At 42.7% G+C, this 17,018-nt stretch overlaps 1 protein-coding gene and 1 pseudogene across 4 annotated transcripts; one reads left to right on the forward strand and one right to left on the reverse strand.

Moving 5' to 3' along the window:
* Window positions 1–7,521, forward strand: LOC100195904 (zinc finger protein ZPR1). 4 transcript variants are annotated; one of them, XM_014197594.2, is made up of 14 exons: window positions 1–308; window positions 419–580; window positions 2,910–3,000; window positions 3,394–3,464; window positions 3,548–3,628; window positions 3,714–3,836; window positions 4,061–4,114; window positions 4,201–4,267; window positions 4,945–5,015; window positions 5,134–5,223; window positions 5,637–5,747; window positions 6,155–6,244; window positions 6,870–6,935; window positions 7,035–7,521. In XM_014197594.2, the coding sequence occupies exons 1-14, from the start codon at window positions 180–182 to the stop codon at window positions 7,149–7,151; spliced, it is 1,323 nt and encodes a 440-aa protein (XP_014053069.1). In that variant the 5' UTR covers window positions 1–179; the 3' UTR covers window positions 7,152–7,521. The 4 variants fall into 4 exon arrangements, with proteins under 4 accessions (XP_014053069.1, XP_014053070.1, XP_014053071.1 ...); XM_014197595.2 differs by lacking the exon at window positions 6,155–6,244; XM_014197596.2 differs by lacking the exons at window positions 6,870–6,935; window positions 7,035–7,521 and having other exon boundaries at window positions 5,870–6,160.
* Window positions 7,522–8,199: 678 nt separating this feature from the next.
* Window positions 8,200–8,587, reverse strand: LOC106603678 (histone H2A-like; annotated as a pseudogene).
* Window positions 8,588–17,018: the final 8,431 nt, after the last annotated feature.

The following is a 17,018-nucleotide window of genomic DNA, read 5'->3' on the forward strand; positions in this document are numbered from 1 at the left end:
ATTTCCACCACAGAAGAAGACTAATTTGACGTCTATTTCCGGGATAAGGATACAACGCAGACATGAAAACGTGTATTTTGGACTGCACCTTCAGATGTAGATAGTAGAAAGTTCCAGAAACAGCGGGCGGCATATGCAAACGAACAGTTTGTTTATCAAAAATTTCTTGAAGTGAAATAATGTCAGTCATAGCAGAGGAAAATGTCCGTGGCACTGGCGGTAGTGTTTTCAAGGAGATCAGTGCTGATAATGACGAAGACAATCAACCCACCGAAATTGAGAGTCTGTGCATGAATTGTTACCAAAATGTAAGTAAATAGCTAGCTAACACACTGACCAGTTAATTGAACGTATGGACTTGTCTGTATCGCTGTATGATTGACTCATCCAACATGTTGTGTTCTCTCCATTTTTGTAGGGAATGACACGTATTCTTCTTACGAAGATTCCTTTCTTCAAAGAAGTTATCATCAGTTCTTTCACCTGTCCCAACTGCAGCTGGTCGAACACTGAAATCCAATCAGCTGGTCGCATACAGGATCAAGGCATCGCCTACACACTCAAAGTCAAGTCAAAACAGGTAGTCTAAGTAGGATGCGGTTCCTTTCCCAGGCATATGCTGAACCACTGATAAGTAACTGCGTAGGCTATGAGATGTAGCCAGCCTGAGTGCCAGTCTGTTTGTATCATGCCACTCATTGTCATGGCAAAACAGCAATGGAGTTGGCATTGTCAAGAAGGAACCTGCAAGTAAATGTTTTGTTGGACGATGTATACCATGCGTATCCTGTACATAGGACTAATGAAACTTGAAACATTGGCAAGAGCAGAAACAGATCCAGGACTAGGCTAGCCCAGATGAGTTTAAGGATTGTGGGCTAGCCTACTCCGTTACCATCCAAGACATGATGTTCAGAGGTTAACTAGCTCTGGCAGCCAAAACAGCCTCATACACCATCTGACATCACAATTGAGAATCAATTTCAGTTGAATCAAATTGTATTGGTCACACACACACATTTAGCAGATGATGTGGGTATAGTGAAATGCTTGTGTTCCTAGCTCCAACAGTGCAGTAGTATCTAACAATACACACATCTAAAAGTAAAATAATGGAATTAAGAAATATATTAGGATGAGCAATGTCAGTGGCATTGACTATAATACCATAGAATACATATGAGATGAGCAAAGCAGAATGTAAACATTATTAAAGTGACTAGTGTTCCATTATTAAAGTGCCCAGGGATTCTATGTACATGGGGCAGCAGCCTCTAAGGTGCAGGGTTGAGTTACTGGGTGGTAGCCAGCTAGTGATGGCTGTTTAACAGTCTGCTGGCATTGAGATAGAAGCTGTTTTTCAGTGTCTCGGTCCCAGCTTTGATGCACGAATACTTTATTATCACATCAAAATAATTTTACAAATGTGAAATATACACTTACTGTTGAAACAGTTGCAGCTGATTGTATTAACACTTTTCTAGCGTCCTTCCTTTACACATGTGCTTGGAGAAAAGGTGTGGCGAATTTCCACTGATTTACCAAAGCCTCGGACTTTTGTTTCCACCTCCATGGCCCGGCTTCATGTCAACAGGGCCATGGCCTCAGTGGACCTACTCTGACTTGGGGCCAAGGCATAGTCACTAGTGCTTTTCAGCTTTCACTTACATAACAATGGCTAACTATGAACATGGGTTAACACCTTCTCAGGAAGCAACTGTTGACGCAGAGGTTGATTGTGCTCTTCACACATCTTTAGTGTCACACTCCGTGATGGAAACACTTCCCAAAATATAACACTAGAGCAAACATTAACATAATCACTGGCAACACACTGGTGTTGTAATGGAAAAACTGTGCAACAGTATTGGAAATATTGCCATGTGGGATTCTGTTAAAATCAAGAACAGCCTTTTTAACTTGTCGGCTTGGGGATTCAAACCATCAAGCTTTCTGTTACTGGCCCAAGGCTCTAATCCAGGGGCCTCTCATTCCATGGAGGGCATAGTGTCAGTGGGGTTTTCCTTTCAATTAAGATCTAGACAACCAACTGAGGGGAAGTTTTACTAATTAGTGACCTTAATTATTCAAGTACAAGGAAGGAGTGTGAACCTGCAGACACTCGACCCTCTGGAATGAGTTTGACACGTGCTCTAACCATTAGGCTGGCTACTTGCCATGTATAGGAGTGTGAAGGAGTGTGAACCTGCAGACACTCGGCCCTCTGGAATGAGTTTGACACGTGCTCTAACCATTAGGCTGGCTACCTGCCATGTATAGGAGTGTGAAGGAGTGTGAACCTGCAGACACTCGGCCCTCTGGAATGAGTTTGACACGTGCTCTAACCATTAGGCTGGCTACCTGCCATGTATAGGTGTGTGAAGGAGTGTGAACCTGCAGACACTCGGCCCTCTGGAATGAGTTTGACACGTGCTCTAACCATTAGGCTGGCTACCTGCCATGTATAGGAGTGTGAAGGAGTGTGAACCTGCAGACACTCGGCCCTCTGGAATGAGTTTGACACGTGCTCTAACCATTAGGCTGGCTACCTGCCATGTATAGTGACTTTACCTTTTTAGTTTTTTGAAAATTCTTTCCCGACGATATGAAAGTAAAGTTCCAAAGGTTTCCTATGCAAAACCGCCGGCACGGCTAATGTGTACAACAGTCCCTCCTGACCCTCTGTCTAAACAGTATTGTTAACGTTTAGACAGAACACACCGCCGGGACTGTTGTACACATTGGCTGGGCCGACGTCAATGCTTCTCTTGAGAACCTAGGACCAGACTAGCTTCAGCACATCTTTTTCATTATATAGCTAGCTTAGAAAGAAAACAATATCTAACTTGTATTATTTTATTTGTATCTTGTATTAGATATTTAGTCTGTTATGTCATCTCATTTTGTAGGATATGAATAGAGAAGTTGTCAAAGCAGACAGTGCAACCACCAGAATCCCAGAACTGGATTTTGAAATCCCCCCATACACTCAGAAGGGCTGTAAGTACACTCAGTTTTTATTGATTTGGAAAACAATATTCACTCTTCATGCATACATGCCACTGTCATGTTGCCACTGATATTTTGTCAGCCTGATAATTGCTATCCTGGTCCCAGATCTAGGACATTGCCACTCTGTTCATCCAATATACTGGCTTTTACTGCTGAGATTCCTCTTAGCTTTTTTTTTTTACTGGGATCATTTTAATAATTTATTTATACACATATTTGCCAAAGGCAGGAGTGTTGTAGGCTAAACTCGACTAAATTAATCCAACTGTTGTATTAAGTGAAGCTTTGTTTACTTAGAAGAACACTTTTGCATGTAGATGTACAGTATCCACATGTGCCTCAATCCCATTCAAGCCATTAACTGTTCCTCTTGCTCCCCAGCACTCTCTACCATCGAAGGCCTCATAGACCGTGCAGTCGAAGGGTTGGAGCAAGACCAACAACTAAGAAATGTATACGCTTTGTTTACTTTGATCATACCAAATGCCATATGTACTTCACTTCTTGTTGACTAAAATCATGTTAACTCTTGAAGGCAACTGCACCAGAAGTTGCTGTAAAGATTGATGAGTTCATTGATAAATTGAAGAATTTGAAAGAAGGTGGATTCACACTGGTAAGTCCAATTTTATTACCCAGCCTCATCTATGTATAAGATTAAAGTTACATGGAATTGAATGTTTCTGGCAATAACATTTTAGGTCATTGATGATCCATCTGGGAACAGTTTTGTGGAGAACCCCTTTGCTCCGCAGAAAGATGAGGCTCTCTCAGTCAGCCACTACAAGAGAACACCCCAACAGGACGCCCAATTAGGAATAAAGGCGCGTGGTTTGATTTGACACATCACAACTCTCCTGTAAGGGGACATATCTGTTTTAGAAAAGGCAATGCCTCCGATGCTGTCATCACGATGTCTTGTGCTAATGCGTGTGGAATCCTCATAGGGTACAAAAAATCAAGACGGAATACATTTATAATTTGACCCATGTTCACCCATGTTCACCAGTATGTGACTTAAAATGTCGCTTTTTTTGTTGTTGCTTAGGCTGAAGACGAGGAGGAAAAGCCCAGTAATGACATTGACTGTATGAGAAATGAGGTGGGATTTCCAGACATTTTGCAACACAAGTTGGAGTTTTTCCTCAATAATTGACCCTTGAGTAATATACCTTATTTCTCCCTCAGGTGTTGACGTTTAATACAAACTGTCCAGAGTGCAATGCCCCAGCCTCGACAAACATGAAGCTTGTCCGTATCCTTTCCAGTCTGTTTGGTTGTCCCCAGCAGTGGTGTAGTGTAAGGTTAAGGCACGTAAATGCCATTTACCTTTTTTTATTTTGCACAACCATTCCTCTCCTTTTGCAGGAAAATGCATTGAAAGTATAGCCACGAATGGCAATCAGCATTTACCCACCATTTAAAAAAAAAAAAATGTATATATATTTTTTTTACCGCTACATCACTGCTAGTAGTGTCCTATGATAAGGATGGCGTAGAATGTTCATTTACTTTTTTTAGCCCTTTTTTTCGTGATATCCAATTACGACCTTGTCTCTCATCACTGCAGCTCCCCAACGGACTCGGGAGAGGCGACGGTCGAGTCCTGCGTCCTCCAAACCGCTCTTAATACCCGCCCACTCAACCCGGAAGCCAGCCACACCAATGTGCGGGACGAAACACTGTTCAACTGACGACCGAAGTCGGCCTGCCCCCCCCCCGGCCAAACCCTCCTCTAACCCAATTGTGGGTTATTGGGCCAATTGTATGCCGCCCTGGTCACTGCTGGTTGTGACACAGCCTGGAACCTGGGTCTGTAGTGATGCCTCAAGCACTGCAATCCAGTGCCTTAGACCACTGCGCCACTTGGGAGGCCCAGTGTAGAATGTTTCATTTTGTAAGGTTTAGGTATCCTCTTTTACAATTCCTCAGAAATCCCCCATTTCAAAGAAGTCATTATCATGGCAACAAACTGTGATGACTGTGGACATCGAACCAACGAAGTAAGTATCCTCTTATTTTTTTCTTGGCACATGTATTTATTTTCAAGGCATATTCACAGATATTGCAAATATCTTAATATGAATGCATTCCAATTTGACCATCTAATCTGTGGTTAAGGTGAAATCTGGTGGAGCCACAGAAGAGCTGGGCACCAAGATAACTCTTCACCTCACTGACGTGTCTGACATGTCCAGAGATCTTCTCAAGGTAGCCCCCTCTTTGTACTTTATCTGGCATTCACTAGTTCTTTTACTGTAGCATTTTTATTAACCTGGTCCCAGGTCTGTTTATGCTTTTGCCAACTCATTACTACCATTGTCAAGCCAAACAATGTTTGGCGTGACAATGAGTGACGAGTTGGCATGATAGCACAGACTGGTACTTAGGCTACCGTTGCATGGCAGAAAGTTCATAGCACCCATGCCAAATGGAGCTCATAATATAAATACTGTCATGATTGAGGTGGCTCAGGTATTTGTTGTCCTGTCTTAAGAGTTTGGGTCTTTTCATAATCAATTCATGTCAGTAATGGATCACAACTTTTTCACAGGAGAGCAATGCTATTCCTGAATCAGGATGGAGTTGACTCAACCATGTTGTGCCGGTTTGTGTTTGTGCAGTCGGAGACATGTAGCATCCTCATACCTGAGCTGGAGTTTGAGTTGGGTATGGCAGCTGTCGGTGGCAAATTCACCACCTTGGAGGGACTCCTCAAAGACATCAAAGATCTGGTGAGCACACTGTTGAGAAGTAGAGGGGGGATGAAGGGGAGATGCAGTAGGAAGGGTGCACACAGGGATTGAACTCCAGTGGATAGATGTATATGTTTTAATGCTGGTTTTGTTACTTCTAGTCCATGGACTCTGCGCCTGGGAATCACTGTTGGCTTGGATACCTTTGCCATGGCTGTACTGTAATTGGAAGGAAGCTGTGCACAACTCCAGTCCTAATTTAGACATGTGAAGCCAGGTTGTGGCCAATCATGGACATTCATTGATTAGTTAAATACTAGGGAGAAACCAAAACCAGCAGGACTGCCATCCTCAAGGATTTAAATTGTGCACCCCAGTTCTATGGTCTCTTTCACTCGAGCTATATTATATTAATGTTTTCATCCACCACCACTGTTTTCCTCCAGATTGTTTCCAAAAATCCATTCACTTGTGGAGACAGCTCCACTTCAGATCGAACAGAGAAACTGAAACTTTTTGGCGATAAGATTGACAAGGTTAGAGTCATAAAATCATTGAATATCACTGTTTTGTTTGGAGCTAGTTTTGGTCTCACTTTACATATAATACCTTAGTGTAATTACACGTCCCAAAGTATTTACCCATGGAATGTTTTTACGTATTTATTTGCATTCAATTTGTGAACTAACTCCAAATAACTCTTTGGCTAATAGTCTCACTCTAGAATTTTTTTTTTTAAAGATCCAATGTCTCCATTGAGAGTTTATTGTGAATGTTACCATCTGGTATAACAGTCATAAATACTAACACTGTGTATCTGCACTGTAAATGCACTATAACTACCATGTAAATATGCTTTTGTACATTTTTAATGTATATTTGGACCTTAGTTGTATATTTTAACTAGGGTGCATTTATTCACTTATTGTGAATCATCAAACAACTGTTAGTATGACATGATATTTAGACTAAACAAAAGCTCATGCAAAAATGTCACATATGCTGTATGTGAGAAGAATACTTTCACATGTTTGGCTGGGCAACAAAGTAGAGTTTTTGAATGCAGAACAGTCTGGCACCCATGCTGAAACTGTTGTATCTCAAAGTGCAATGGAGGCTGAGTGGCACTTTTTAAAACACCTCTTCAAAAAAATACTGTAGATCATGGCGGGAGAAATGGACGTGCACATTGTTCTCGACGACCCTGCAGGGAACAGCTATCTCCAGGTAAAAGACACTCTTCTTTCACAGATGTCTGAGGTTCAAACGCATCGTCTCCTCTGTTGTTTAATTTGTAATGAATTGATTTGTCGTGTTTGTCTGCAGAATGTCTATGCCCCTGACCCAGACCCAGAGATGACAACTGAGAAGTACACCAGGACATTTGAGCAGAATGAAGACCTTGGTCTCAATGACATGAAGACAGAGGGCTATCAGGAGTAAGGACATCTGCAGCAGCAGAAAGGTTTATCTTACAAAAACAACGCATCCCATAAATGTAATTTCAGATATTTGCCCTCACTGAAGTTGCTGACTCACAAGGACATATGCTCCAGATGTCTTAGTTATGATATTTGGTTTGATATATGGTTGAAAAGTTTGAAATGTACCTTATTTAAAAGGAAACAGTCAATATGGTGTTTATCATTTGATTAGAAAGTATGTATTCATAAAAAAAGAAATGCACGAATATCCAGTTTATGAATTATCCAATTTAAATCACTTGTATGTGTATACACATGTGGTTCTGATACAGTGGAATTTCTTCTGTTCTGTTCCATGGAAATAAATAATAAACTAAGACTAAAGACCAGTGGCTGCTGTAGATATTTTTTGGGGTGGCTTCTTTCCTATGTTCAATGTACAGTATGCATTATATAAACATGTAGAATTCAGTACCACAATCTTCAATTATTGTAACACTGCATAAATGCCCACAGATCTTAAAATAACTAATTCTAGATTAGTTTCAATGCGATGTCCTTTGTTCATGCGCACCCTGATTGAAAATTCCCAGATTGTGAAAACTGACTAGACTGTGTTTGTGCACGTGCCCAATACCACTACAGAACATTTATTGAAATAATCAAATATACATTTGACTGACCTCAAGATGTTACGTTGTTTAGCACAACATGTGTTGATAAAGTACTACTAAAAAACAAACTCAATATTGGTCCATATATGCCTACAATAAAATATCCGTGGTGTTATTCACCCCACCATCAAATGCGCCTGCATAGTCCAGATCCAAGAGGCCACAGTGGCGAATTTTGTTTTATAGGAAAACTAATTTCAATTGCGGCGACATATATCTATGGATTGTCCAAATAAACAACGTTGGGTAGGCTACGCATTGAGAAAAAAATAAATAAAGCGTCCGTCTGCCATCATTCCTGTTTCAGGTAGTGCTGGCATTAAAAATGAGTCTCTCTACAGAGAATGTGGCTCTTAAAGGAGCTCAGCTTTTGTTGTGATATTTACTGTCCAAGCTGGTTATTTGCTCTTTGCAGGTTTTTCAGTCTTCTTGGGTAGGAGGACAGCCTGAATATTTGGGAATACTCCTCCTTGAACGATGGTGACGCCACCTAAAAGCTTGTTGAGTTCCTCGTCGTTGCGGACAGCCAGCTGAAGGTGGCGGGGATGATCCTGGTCTTATTATCCCTTGCAGCGTTGCCAGCCAACTCAATGATCTCAGCGGTTAGGTATTCAAGCACAGCAGCCAAATACACAGGAGCTCCGGCACCAACACGCTCTGCATAGTTGCCTTTGAGCAGTAACCTGTGGACACGTCCTACAGGGAACTGAAGGCCGGCGCGGGACGAACGGGACTTTGCCTTCGCTCTGGCCTTTCCTCCAGTTTTGCCTCTACCAGACATTGTATTTGGATTGATACTGTCGTGTCTTTGGGCATCATTAACTTGAAGACATGTATATCAAATAACTCTCTATTATTACGCGATTAACTGATTCATCGTATAACTGTAATTAACTAGGTCGGGGCACCAAGGAAAATATTCAGATTACAAAGTTATAATTTTCCTAATATAACTTTCCAGATATCATAATATCTGACCGATTTTATCTTCTGATTAATGATGTATTATTACCTCGCGTCAGTCTCATTCCAAACGTCGTAAATTGTTATCTGCACGAACCCAGTCTTCACTAAGTCATCCATACATCAATTGTCTTAAAATCATTTATTTACTAAACTACGTAATTCACAGAAAGCATACAAAACAGTAGGTATCGTTACAAAGAAATGGTGGCGGAATGTGCCCTAGTGGGCTAAACCGGCATGGCGGCTTGTTAAACAAAGGGTGATACAGGGCAGCTGAGGAGGCACAACAGAGTTGATAAATATTAACAATTGATATGCTATTCCTTTGCACATGAACGCTCACTCATTCGGAAACAATTGCAATCAATATATATATTTACGCTCAGTGTGTCGTCGTGATCTTTGTTGGAGAGTTTCGTCCTCTCTTGGTTAGAATGGATCTTTCAAAGCGACATTCATTAATGTCGTTATAGAATGGATGTTTCGTTGGTCTTCGCGTTAAATGATACTGAATTTCTAGCTGCAGACTAGTAATTAATATGAAAGACTTGTTATTATTCTGTCGGTATCGATAGTCTAAAAGTTTAACCACGTGGTATGGTTAAAGTTCAGTAGAGGAATGCATGGTCAAACCTATTGGCCAACTCGTAATGGAGTGGAGGCCTGGTCTAAAGAAAGAAATTCTGGGTTGGGGCTTATATACTGAACGTAGAAAAGGCTGTCACATGACGCCTTGTCCTGTCTGTGTCCCTGGGGGCATGCCGATGACTGAGTTAAGCATTGTACAGAAATGCAATTCTCTCACATTAACATCAGTACATAGCATTTCAACATATTCCAAATAGCTTTAATCTTATTAAATCATTTTATACAACCATTAGATGTAAGTCTCATCGCTGAGGCTAGTATATAAACCTTTAGTATGGTAATATGGCCATATTGTCTCTAATGAGTTTCATAAAATTGTACCAAACAGACCAGTTCGTAGCTGGATTCTTCACCGATCTTTTATACCTTCTCCAGAACATAAATGTCGTTCGGTTCTCCAATTCTGTGAGGTGGAAGAATCCTTTGTTCTCTCCATGAAAACACTGTCTCTTTATACTGTGGCCATGAGGCATGACATTCTCCTTTGGAATTTTACGACCCCTCTCACCACAGCAGCCTGGGTAGGGGGAGGTAGGTAGGGGAATGGTGCATAGAAAGGCCTGGTGCAGAAGGAGATGGTGCAGAAGTAGGGGGATGGTAGAGGGGGAGGGGGTCAACTGTGCTCGCTGTACTCAAAAAGGGCAACGTCATGACATACCCCCCCCCCCCCTGGTGGTTTGGATCTTGTTTATCCTGCAAGTTACAAATCAACATAAAATCATGACCACGTGATGTCCCATTTGTAGATCATCGTTGCAGTCCCCTCTGGTGGTTGAACTTGGTAGGCTCTCTGAAAGCGGAGCAGTCCACCACAAGGATGGGCAGTTGATGTCCGGTTGGTGATCGCCGTTGCGGTCTCTTCTAGTTGTTTACCTTGGTAGGTTCCCTGGAAGCTGCAAAGTACCCCAGGAAGGGCCCGGGGATGTCCTGGTTGGTGATCGCCGTTGCGGTCCCCCCCTCTGGTGGTTTACCTTGGTAGGCTCTCTGACAGCGGGCATGCCGCCACAAGGATAGGCCGTGGGTGTCCGGATTTGGGGCTTTCCGGACCCGTCGTCCAGACTGGAAGATCTGGGCAGTAACTTAGGCAGATGTTAACAACGCACACGCACTCATGAAATATATATAATTACATTCATTCCCCAATGAGCGGCGTTGTGGCACTAAGTGATGGTTGTATGGGGACTTTGTTTATGGCTTTCACTTTCTAAGTGTCAAAGGAACTGAACCGAAAAGGAATGAAAGCATAAACAAAAGATATACAAAATATAGTTCTCACACAAAAATCATCTAATTGGACTGTATTCTATATACGTCCAATGTTCTGGCAAAATGATTATCATGGCATTGTCTTTAACCTGTTAGGGCTAGGGGGCAGTATTTGCACGGCTGGATAAAAAAAATGTACCCGATTTAATCTGGTTACTAATCCTACCCAGTAACTAGAATATGCATATACTTATTATATATGGATAGAAAACACCCTAAAGTTTCTAAAACTGTTTGAATGGTGTCTGTGAGTATAACAGAACTCATTTGGCAGGCAAAACCCTGAGACATTTTCTGACAGGAAGTGGATACCTGATGTGTTGTATTACCTTTAAACCTATGCCATTGAAAAACACGGGCTGAGGAATATTTTGGCACTTCCTATTGCTTCCACTAGATGTCACCAGCCTTTACAAAGTGTTTTGAGTCTTCTGGAGGGAGATCTGACCGAACAAGAGCCATGGAACGATGATGGCCCATTAGACACCTGGCGCGCGAGTTCATGTTGGGTACCCTCGTTCCAATACGTTATAAAAGAGTATGCATTCGTCCACCTTGAATATTATTCATGTTCTGGTTAAAAAAGGCCCTAATGATTTATGCTATACAACGTTTGACATGTTTGAACGAACGTAAAGATATTTTTTCCCCTCGTTCATGAAGTGAAGTCCGGCGGGCTTAGATCATGTGCTAACAAGACGGAGATTTTTGGACATAAATGATGAGCTTTTTTGAACAAAACTACATTCGTTATGGACCTGTGATACCTGGAAGTGACATCTGATTAAGAGAATCAAAGGTAATGGATTATTTACATAGTATTTTCGATTTTAGATCTCCCCAACATGACGACTAGTCTGTATCGCAACGCGTATTTTTCTGGGCGCAGTGCTCAGATTATTGCAAAGTGTGATTTTCCCAGTAAGGTTATTTTTAAATCTGGCAAGTTGATTGCGTTCAAGAGATGTAAATCTATAATTCTTTAAATGACAATATAATATTTTACCAATGTTTTCTAATTTTAATTATTTAATTTGTGATGCTGACTTGACTGCCGGTTATTGGAGGGAAACGATTTCCTCAACATCAATGCCATAGTAAAACGCTGTTTTTGGATATAAATATGAACTTGATAGAACTAAAAATGCATGCATTGTCTAACATAATGTCCTAGGAGTGTCATCTGATGGAGATTGTAAAAGGTTAGTGCATCATTTTAGCTGGTTTTATGGTTTTGGTGACCCTGTCTTTGAATTGACAAAACATTACACACAACTCTTGTAAATGTACTGTCCTAACATACTCTAAATTTATGCTTTCGCCGTAAAACCTTTTTGAAATCGTAAAACGTGGTTAGATTAAGGAGATGTTTATCTTTCAAAGGGTGTAAAATAGTTGTATGTTTGAAAAATTTGAATTTTGACATTTATTTGGATTCAAATTTGCCGCTCTTGAAATGCACCTGCTGTTGATGGAGTGCACCACGGGGGGGGACGCCTGCGTCCCACCTAGCCCATAGAGGTTAATGCGGCCTCTGTCCCGAAGAAGGGCTAAAAAAAAAAAACAGGACCAAAACACAGAAGACATTAATCAAGAAGCGACGCAAGACCAGGAAAGACAACTATGCTATTTATTTGTGTAAATTGCTGAAACTGATCCATCCTGGCATCTCCTCTAAAGCAATGGGCATCACGAATTCATTTATGAATTACATTTTCGAGCCCACCGCAGGCGAAGCTTCCCGTCTTGCAAGCGCTCTACCATTACAGCCCGAGCGATCCAGACCGCTGTGCGCTTACTCCTGCCGGGTGAGCTGGAGTAAGAGACTACCATCAACCAGAGGCTGTGTGGCGAATGGGGAGGCGTTACATGGTCACAGCACTACACCACAGAGGAAACCCGTTATTCAAACAACCTACTGTAATAAAGGGCATTTGGGTACATGGAAACCACAATTGCGCACGGCTCGCTATACGCATGTATAGATCAACCTCTACGATTTTGTTGTTGTAGCCTATACTACAGCAGTCAAGTGCCTGTTAACTTCAACTTTGTCATAATATATATTTCATTGATTAAAATCCACATTTTAACATGTAGCTATAGGATACCATTTTAATGTTCTTAAATGCACAGATGGCTCTTCACCTTTCAGTGATTGTTAATTTAATTTAAGCTCCAGGTTTGAAATTTTAAAGGGGCCTTAGAGTTAAGACAATCCAAAAGGTAAAATCGGCTATATTTCTGATCTGTTGGCTGTGGAATAAATGGGTTTTAACAGAGCCATGGAAAAACCTACACCAACCACAATTGGTGAGGATTGGCTCATGGTAATGGCTGGAGCGGAATCCATAGCTACAGTAACTCCAGTTCTATGAGTGGAGTGGAGCCCAATAGGGGAGCTCTGCTCCTAGTGGTTGTCATGACGTGGCCCTCTTTGGGTATAGCGAGTGCCTTCCCCCTCTCTCCCTCTTACACCCAGGTTCTGTTATCTCAGGTCGTAAATTCCTAGAGGAGACTCTCTCCTCATGGCCAGGCAGTATAGTCAGAGAGAGTTTTACAGTAGAACAAAGGAACTTCTTCTACATCACAGAACTTGAGAACTGAACAATATCCATGTTTTGGAGAATCCAGCTACGACCGGTCCATTTTGTTTTATGATTGTGACCTCAGGAAAGACACTACAGCCACATTACCATAACTCTGTTTATACAGGAGCCTCCGTTCTGAGGCTTGCATCTAATTATTGTATAAAATGAATGAGTAAAGATGAAACTATTTTTGTGAAATTGTGTGATATGATTTTAAACCGTTAATGTGAGAGAATTGTATTTCTGTTTAAAGTTTCACTAAGTCATTGGCCCGCCCCCATGAGCACAGACATCGATCTGGCGTCATGGGACAGCTTTTCCACAGTTCCGAATAAAACCCCTACCTGGAGAAGCCCACTTTAGACCATGCGTACCTCGATTACCGAGAGAGCTAAGGTTTGAGTAGAGACCATGCGTACCTTCAGTATAAGCCAAGGTTGTAATGGTTGTTAAACTCTGAGACTATCGATACCGACAGAATAAGAGCAAATCTTCTATACTAATTACTAGTCTGCAGCTAGAATTTATGTTGACTGAATGCGAAGACCGACAACTGCCGAAACGTCTATTCTATAAGAGCATTTCTGAATGGGACTCTGAAGTATCCATTCTAACAACGAAATACTTCATGGGAGAGAGAGACGTTCAGATGACGGATGATTTCAACAGAGATCATGACGACACACTGAGCGTATATATATATATATATATATATATATATATATATATATATTTGATTGCAATTATTCTCGAATGAGTGAGCGTTCATGTGCAAAGGATTAGCATTTCAATTTTCATAATTATCAACTGTGTAGTGTCTTTTGTCTTTCGTGCCCTTCTCAGTCCCTTTATCAAGCCGCCATACCGGTTTAGCCCACTAGGGCACATCCCCTATCATTTCCTTGTAACCATACCTACTGTTTGTTTGTTATGCATTTCTGTGATTATTTAGTTAGTCAGTAAATAAATGATTAATACAATTGATGTATGGATGATTCATATTAAAGACTGGGTTCGTGCAGATAACCAACAATTTACGACGTTTGGAATGAGACTAACGTGAGATAAAGAATAATTCATTAATTAGAAAACATTGATCAGATATTAAAATATCTGAAGTTATATTAGGAAAATTATAACTTTAATCTGAAGATTTTCTTTGGTGCCCTGACTTCCTAGTTAATTACATTTACATGATTAGTTTAATCACGTAATAATAATTACAGAGAATTGATTTGATAAAATAACAGTCTTCAATTTAATGATGCTAAAGACACGACACGTCATGCCTAGGCAGCGGATAGCCTGAGAGAAAATTATGCACACACCTGCAGCCAATAGGAGTACAGGTGTCCATATATAAGGGGATGCTTCCCCTCAATCAGCCTCCCGAGAAATTATGTTCAGCGAGACTGGGGGTCGGCAGGTCCTTAAGTCCTATGGGGCTCTGCTCCACTCATAGAATTGGAGTTACAACTCCGGTAACTATCGTTCTATATTGTGGCACCCAGCCCCATAGGGGAGCTCTGCTCCTAGTGGTTTAAGGCGTAGCACAACGCTCCAAAATGTACTCCCTGCCGAGCCTAACACTTCACACTTAATGACAAGGTCGGGCCCAGCAATGGCTGCAACCAAATCCCTCAGTACTGTAACACACTGTGAAAACAGACTGAAAACAGACTGCCACAAGGTGGTCTACCCAGTGTACTAGCACCATGACACACAAACAGCTGAGGTGATGACCTAATCATCGCAGTGCGCTGCACGTAACACGCCATGGCGTGCACCGGGCACAAGCGATGAAATCTCTCCTCTCTCTGCTCCGCATGGGGAGGGGGGAAGAAAGCCCATAGCTCAAGGGCCTGAGACCTGTATGTCTTCTTAATAATCTTTGGTATAAATGCAGAGTTAGGAAGTAACACTGCTCTTCACTGATGGCAAGGCAGTCGGGTCTCGTCGAAAGAGCACACAAATCACTGATGTGCTTGGCTGTAGTCAAGGCAAGCAACAGTGCCATCTTCAGAGACAACATCTTGAGGGGGATTTGATTCAATGGCTTGAACAGCGTCTTGCAGAGTGCCTCGTGCACCAAAGTTAAATCCCACTGGGGCAATGTGGCTCTAGCCGTTGGCCTAAGCTGCCGCGTTCCCAATAGAAACCGTTTCACTAGAGAGTGACTGAAGACGGTGTCTCTGGCAAACCCCTCATGACAAGCTGAAATCGCTGCCGCGAACACCTTAATGGTGGCAGGTGAGTGCTGCTTGTGAAACATGAACTGTAGGAAAAAGAGCACGCCCTTGACATGACAGCGCACGGGGTCCACATTCTCTGTGGCATACCATTGTGAAAACACGTTCCATCTGCTGGCATACGTCCTGGATGTGGAACTGTCACGCGAGCCCCGTATGGTTCTGATTACTGAATCAGATAACCCACTTCTGCTCTAACCTGTCCCTCTCGGGTCAGACCCTCAGTGGCTGGCCGATTAGAGGCAATTGCTCTATTATGCCTGCCGCCTGAGACATTGCGTCCTCGCGATGTGGAATTGGCCATGATGGCGCAATCAACATTTGAGTCATCTCTGCTTACCACGGAACCCCAGGGCGATCGGGGCATTCAATATGATTGACAGCTCTCCTGTTCTCATGCAGGCTAGCAGTGGGAGAATGCAGGACATCGGTGGAAATGCGTACAGGAGAACATCTGGCCATTGGTGCGCAAAAGCGTCTATCCCTAGTGGTGGTTTGTCCTGGGCTCGTAGAGAGAACCATAGGGGACATTGCGCGTTCACACGTGACGCGAACAGGTCCACCTCAGCTCTCCCGAACTGTTCCCATATTTGGAGAACAATGTTGGGGTGCAACTGCCACTCGTCGTCTCGGGGACCCCCTCGAGACATGAGGTCTGCTTCGACGTTCTGATAGCCTGGAATGTGGGCTGCTGTCAACGAGCGAAGGTGCTCGTGAGCCCACAGTCACAATTCCTCCGCCAACCGGTGGAGTGCAGGAGACCGGACTCCCCCTTGGCAATTTATGTAGGCTACTGTAGTTCGATTGTCCGACCAGACCAGCACGTCGTGGCCCCGTAGCGTAGACATGAAGTGGGTCAGAATCAGTAGAACTGTCTCCAGTTCCATAAGGTTGATGTGGTGTTCCGAGGGAGGCCACACACCTACAACTGCCCGAGCCTGACATGTCCCTTCCCATCCAGTCAGACAAGCGTATGTATACACTGGAATGTAGGATGACACTCTGCCTAATGGGACCTCTTGCGTCAAAACGCACGGGTCTCTCCAATAGTTCAGGTCCGCTCTGAGCGAGAGGGGAACTACCAACAACCGACGAAGGTGCCTCACTGGCTCCAGTCTTAGTTGGGCAAACCATCGCTGTGTTCTGCGCATGTGCAGACAGTCATGACGGAATGCGCTGTTACCATGTGATTCGGATAAAACCTTCGTAGGGCTAGCAACAGGTCAGCCCGTCCAGGATCTGAAATTTGAGCCTTCATAGTCAGTGTCTAGCTGAAACCCCAGGTAGACAATCCGATGACTGGGCAAGGGCGCACTGTTTTCCCAATTCACAGCGAACCCCAGACGTGTGAGATGAATCATTGTCTGAGTCGTGTGTACCATTGCCACAAGACACAGACAATGGGGCCAGAACCAGTAGGTCGTCTAGGTAGGCTTGTAGCCTTATCCCTTGACGCAACGGTTCCAATGCCGCCTCCACGCATTTGGAAAAG

This window comes from Salmo salar, chromosome ssa04, assembly GCF_905237065.1.
Source record: "Salmo salar chromosome ssa04, Ssal_v3.1, whole genome shotgun sequence".
Lineage (NCBI taxonomy): Eukaryota > Metazoa > Chordata > Actinopteri > Salmoniformes > Salmonidae > Salmo > Salmo salar.

Excerpts from the sequence above, each read along its gene's own strand:
- LOC100195904 (XM_014197594.2), top strand. The coding sequence starts at position 180 with ATGTCAGTCATAGCAGAGGAAAATGTCCGTGGCACTGGCGGTAGTGTT. Across the intron at positions 5,016-5,133 it reads GTGGACATCGAACCAACGAA|GTGAAATCTGGTGGAGCCAC; the intron begins GTAAGTATCCTC and ends TCTGTGGTTAAG. Across the intron at positions 6,936-7,034 it reads CAGGGAACAGCTATCTCCAG|AATGTCTATGCCCCTGACCC; the intron begins GTAAAAGACACT and ends GTTTGTCTGCAG.